The following is a 5647-nucleotide window of genomic DNA, read 5'->3' as shown; positions in this document are numbered from 1 at the left end:
CCCATGGAGAAGGGGGTGCGGTCCCAGCCCTCCCCCCAGGGCCATAGTTAGCCTCCTGGGGTGGGCTGTGGCTGGGGAGCTGTCTCCCATGCCCCTCGGACGCCCCCCTGCCACAGCTCCCACTGGGTCCCCAGCCTCATCTCGCCCTGACCCCTCACCCTCCCCTAGGCTAGTATGGCCCCCCGCATTCCTGCTGGGGGAGTGCAGCGCTTGCCCTTAGGCCAAGGGGCCGCAGGGGAGGTGCTAAGTGGGGCGAGGCCTTCAGCCACCCAGGGTCCTAGGGGGACACACACTTGCCTGGGCTGGGGGGCGGTAACCAAGCACTGGGCGGGGGTTGTTCCAGATGGGACCGGGCCCTCCCAACAAGGCCAGGCTCTCCAGGCCTCCACCTGGACCTCACTGCCAGCTTCTCCGGGGGACGAGGGACGAGGGACGCAGCTCACAGGCCAGGCCGGGGCGGGGCCGAGCCTGGCATCTAGCAACCCCAGGGCCCTTCTGACTCGGCCGCCTGCCCCAGGGTCGCGTCCTTCCTGGCACCCCCTCTGGGCCCCGTCCGCCCCTCCTCCAGGCTGGTGGGCATCCAGCCGGGCCTCTGGCTCCAAGCCGTGACCGCAGACCAGGAGTTCCCGGGCTGCTGAAACTGCCTCGGAAGCTTCTAGACCTGGGGTGGGCGGCCCTCACACCCTGCCGCCCACTCTGGGAGGCCTGCCCACCCCTGGACACGGACCCGTCTTCCCGGTGGGGTCCCCGGGCACAGCCAGGCGGGCACAGCGGGGACCTGGCAGGTGCTCTCAGCTCCGCTCTGCCTGGGACAGGGGCTGGGGCCTGGCATGGGTGCGGGGGCATCAGTGAGCCCCCGGGCCACAGTGCACAGGCTGCAGGAGAAGCCCAGCCCCCAGGGCATGGGGTCCTGCCCCACTAACTACCCTTCCCGGGCTTCAGGTTCCCCAGCCTTGCTGGAGTGGGTGAAGCCTCTGAGTGAGTGGGGAAAGCTGTAGGGTCATTATTCTGTGCTTCCCCAGCCGTTCCATGGTCCCCAAAGTCCCCAGACCCCACTGTACCCCACGCCTCCTGCAGCACCTCCCCATGGCCTCTTGGGGCAAGTCCGGGCCTATGGGCAGAGGCACACTGTCCTCTCAATGACAAGTCCACGCGGCAGACAAAGGGCCTTTCCCCCAGCCTTGGGCCTCTGCCGGGCATTGGCGCGCGGCCTGCACATGTCTTCCCCGGCCACACGAGGGGGCTGCTGGGCTCAGGTGCGTCCTATCTGGGCCCGTCAGGCAGCGGCAGAGCAGCGGGAAAGGCTTCTGGGAAAAGCTGCTCCTCCCGAGTGAGGTCCAAGTGTCCAGTCCTTTAGTCATTCAACAAACATTCCGCTGGGGCCTGCCCACTGGGATCCACCCTGTCCCTGCTTGTCACTGGGTCCTGGGGGGGTCCTATGCTCCACACACTGGCTACAGGGCAGGTGGGGTGGCGGTGGGGGTGTCTGGGCTTCAACTGAGCTTCCAGATGTGGAGAGGGCAGGGTCTGCCTCTCAATATTCTGTCCCTAGATGGGCATTTGTCCGAAGCATCACAGGGCCTGTGACCCCACAAAGGTTTAAGAACGGAGCCCTCTCCCGTCCAGCCCCAAATGGACACCCAGGAAGACACAGGCTTGCAGGGGACAGGCCTCAGCCACAGGCCCCCAGGGCAGCTCAGTAGGCTCAGGACAGGGAGGACTGCCTGTTTCCAGGGACAGGGTGACCAAGGTCCAGGCCCGTCCTGCCTGCCCAGCCTAGACTAGCTCTTCCGAGTAAGTGGCAGCCCCAGGCCCATGGCGCGTGGCAGCGGCTCAGCCCTGTGCAGCGGGCCGGCGTCACGGCCTCGAGGCTGCCCCTGCCCTGGAGCAGCTGCCTGCCTGGCCTCCTTGGAAGGGACAGCGACAGAGAGGACCCCGCCCAGGGGTGGCCATTTCCAAAGGGAGCCTGGTTCTGCTCTGGGCACAAACTCATTCAGGTCTCGTCTCACGTCACCCGATGCGATGCTGGAGCCAGAAGCTGGCGTCCCGCCCCAGGCCGCTGCACTGCACCCCCTGCCCCCAGAGAACCACAGCCCCGGCCCCACGGCCGACCACGTTCCGCTGGTTCCAACGCTGCACAGTCAGGCCTCCTCGAGGGGCCCTGCGGGAACCCCCGCTGCCATCGGGGCCTCCAGGGCCTGGAGAGCCTTCCGCCCGCCCGCCGGTCAGCCCCGCCGCGCCCCAGTGGCTGTCACTGGTCTCCTGGGTCACCCTTCACATGTCCACTGTGTCTGCTGCGCCAGCGGCCGCACCTGCTCTGGGTCCCACACTACATAGCAGGAGGCGGCGGCTGGGTCAGGGCGCCTTCCGGGGACGGGGGACAGGGCTGCACTCGTGGGGCCAGACTCAGGGGCAGAGCCCAACGCCTTGGCCACCGCCAGGCTCTCCCTGGGATCCTGCCCCAGGGGCCTGTCCCATGGCCCTTCCCGCCCCCAGGGGGACCCTCCCTGGCCTCCTTTGCTGTGACCTCTGCCCTCCATGCTTTGAATCGTCTGGCGGGTCCTGTGAGTCCGAGGCCACCCTGCCGCCGTTTCCATGAAGTCTCCTGGATTGCGACACAGCTCTCCCAGCACAAGGAGACAGGGTACAGCTGAACTGGGAAATCTGGGCGGAGGGGAGGGGAGGGGCCAGGGCCAGGGCCAGGGCCCCCGTGATCCGCCCTAAGCCCGCAGTGCTCCAGCCACTCCTCAGGCCTCTGCTGTCCCCAGATGTCCCATCCCGCTGCCTGTGTCCTCAGAGGCTGCCTGGGTCCCCACAGGGGAGAGCTGCTAGCCTCGCCCACAGCCCTGGTTTCCACTCATGACACACAAGAGGCGCCCCCCCCTGGACCCCTGCTGGACCATGACTGTGTCTGTGACGGACGGAGCCAAGCGCCCATGGGAGCCGGCACCACAATGCACAGGGCAGCAGCTGGTGAGGGGAGGGCAGCCTCGGGGACACGTGGGGCAGGCCTGGGGAAGGGGCTGCAGGAGGGAGGCTGCGGGAGGGAGGCTGCGGGGGGCCGGCTCAGGCCCCCGTGCTGTGCTGGAGGAGCTGGGGCAGTGGGGTGGTTCATGCTGTGGGCCACGGGGGCCTGGGGCTTCCAGGCTGGGCCCCGGAGCTTGGGCAGAGCAGACCAACACAAGGCTCACAGAGCAGGGGGCAAGGGGGATGGGCACTCGGCGGGAGACCCAGGGCCACGGGCCGGAGCAGCCTGGAGGATGGAGTTGTCATAGCCCATGCCGGGGTCTGGGAGGGGCCGGGCCACGCCCGAGACTGGCCAGAGGTCCAGGCTGGGTTGGGGGAGGAGGGAGGGTGGCTGAACCCTGAGCAGCCGGGTACAGACAGGCTCTCAGGGCTCCGGGCCACAGCAAGGGCGTGTGGTCTGGACACCTGTGCTGCCAAACTGAAGGGTGTGGCCCCTTGTGTGGACAAGTGGCCTCCGGGTAACTTTCCGGCTTGTCTCATGGGACCACGTGACCAGGCTACCGGGCCCCCCGGCTGAGGGGCTGCGTGAGAGTGGGCAGGAAAGCCACCTACCTGCTGGGGGGCCGCTGGGGGGCCGGCTGTGGCCTCCCAGGGCTGCCACTCTGGTGACGGGCCTGACCGTGGGGACGCGATGCTGTGACAGTGGGCACGGCTTCCTTCCCGCCCAGTAGGCTGCATTTCCTTGCACCTGGGGCCCGGGGCCCCCTGGGCCGGGATGGCTGTGTGAGGACTTGTTCTGGGGAGGGGTGTGTGGCTCTCCCGCGTGGCCCCGGAGGGCTGTGTGGGTGCCGAGGGCCGCTGCAGGGCCCGCTGAGGAGGGGGCTTGTGGGAGCCCCAGGACTGGCCTCCAGAAGGGGCTGGAGGGAGCTCAGCCAGGATGCTGGCCCAGGCCTCTGACGCCAGCACAGCCAGGTGGCCGTGCGAGGGGGCGCGGCTCTGTCCCGTGCTCCTGCTTCCTGGGTAAGGGGGCTCGTGTGAGTGGTGCAGGGCTGGGGGGCTCACCCACTGGGCAGAGGGAGAGGCAGTGAAGGTGAGATTTCTCCAAGCCCAGGCCCTGGGGAAGGGCGCCAGATGTCCCCTTGCAAAGGCCCCTCCCAAACCCACGTGGCCACACCTGTGCCCTGGGGTTCCCGCCCGTCGACACGTCGCCGAGTGCTGGCTGTGCTCAGCCCCGGGAGCCAAGGCGCAGGCCTGGCCTTGCACCCCCCACCCCCGAACGCGGGGTCGCCGGGGCAACCAGGCTGCCCGTCGGCGCCGAAGGAGCTCCGTGGCCAGCTCCAGACGCCCTCACCAAAAATGCAGTCAGCGGGCCGCCCCTCTCAGTAGAATCAAGGAGCCTTTCAGGGTCCTTCTACGCACCCGTCTCTCACGACGTGGACATGGCATCAGCTCCCACCGGGTCAGTAAACCCGTGAGACCAGCACCGCCCTCCACGGGCCCACGGGACTGGCCATCGCCATCGCGCCATCGCGCCATCGGGCACACTGTGCAGACGGGCCAGGTCAGGGGCACCACCGGCTCCCAGGGGGTTGTAGGAAACCAGGGGTAATGGCTAGAGGCAGCTGGGGACCAGGATGCAAACCACCACGGGCCTCGGAGACGGCCGTGCCGCTGGGAGGGGGCCCGACGCCCGGACGCCTGCCAGCCCTGTCCCTCCCAACACCCCCGTCCCACCGAGAGCCCCTATTCTTCCGGGCACGTCTGTCCCTGTGAGCCTGTCCTAGCCGCACAGGGTGTGCAGAGGGCAGCTCGTGTGTGGCTCTGGGTATCGCCGGCCGGGGTGGGCGAGTGGGCTGGTGCTCAGAGGGAGACGCTCCCTACCCGGGGGTGCGCCGCTGGCAGCCCCCCAAACACCACGTGGCCCCGACATGGCCATGGAGTGGGGTCCTGGGGCCCAGCTGCAGCACCACACTGTGTCACCGGACAGAGGGCCCGCGGAGGCCACCACGCTGCTAAGAAATACTTCATGGCCACCGTCAGGACCAGCGAGAGTGACTGAGTGACACCTGCCTCTGGCCCGAGAGACGCAGAGGCGGCCAGGCCCGAGGGGGGTCTGTGCACCTCTCCACCGCAGAGCCTTCACACGGAGCCCGCTCAAGCCCCCCGCTACCGGCCCGGGGGGTGGCCCGTCACAGACCCGCCTGGGCTCCTCTTGGCCAAGTCACTGGCCTGAGGCCAACGCTGCCCCCAGCCCCCTGGGGCTAGGATGGGTCCTGGCCAGTGGTGGTCAGGAGGGGCCTGCCAGGGAGCTGGGGACACCTGGGCCGCTACACAGCTGCTGCACCGATGTCCCCGAGGAGGAGTCTGGGGACCAGAGGGCACGGGCCTGAACGCGCTGCCCATGCTGACGGCCGTTAGCTGGGGTGTCTGAACCCCGCGCGTGCAGCCCGCACTGAGCGGGGCCGTGGGGCGGGCGGGAGCGGGCAGGAGCCCAAGCACGGGCAACAGGTGGATCTCGGCCCAGGGTCACGGGGGACGAGCCGGAAGAAGTCAGCCCGGCTGCCTCGCTGAACCCCGCCCAGCGACCCGGCTCTCCTCTCCTGGAGGTGACTGCAGACGGGGGTCCCACCCACCAAGACCGAGACCAGTGGGTGTCCTCAGAGAGGGGGCCCCATGCCCG

At 68.9% G+C, this 5647-nt stretch overlaps 1 protein-coding gene across 1 annotated transcript in view; it reads right to left on the bottom strand.

The window, feature by feature from the left end:
- The window catches only part of RGS12 (regulator of G protein signaling 12), a 77516-nt gene that overhangs the window by 1033 nt on the left and 70836 nt on the right, over positions 1 to 5647 (bottom strand). Inside the window, exons 17-18 of the mRNA XM_023519671.1 lie at positions 4387 to 4511; positions 3580 to 4032 (exon numbers count right to left, since the gene is read on the bottom strand). Coding sequence (XP_023375439.1) covers positions 3580 to 4032; positions 4387 to 4511 — 578 coding nt within the window. The remainder of the gene's footprint in view (positions 1 to 3579; positions 4033 to 4386; positions 4512 to 5647) is intronic.

Source organism: Pteropus vampyrus, unplaced genomic scaffold (genome assembly GCF_000151845.1).
Source record: "Pteropus vampyrus isolate Shadow unplaced genomic scaffold, Pvam_2.0 Scaffold231, whole genome shotgun sequence".
In the NCBI taxonomy this organism is placed as follows: Eukaryota; Metazoa; Chordata; class Mammalia; order Chiroptera; family Pteropodidae; genus Pteropus; species Pteropus vampyrus.
This window is presented reverse-complemented; position numbering and strand designations above follow the sequence as displayed.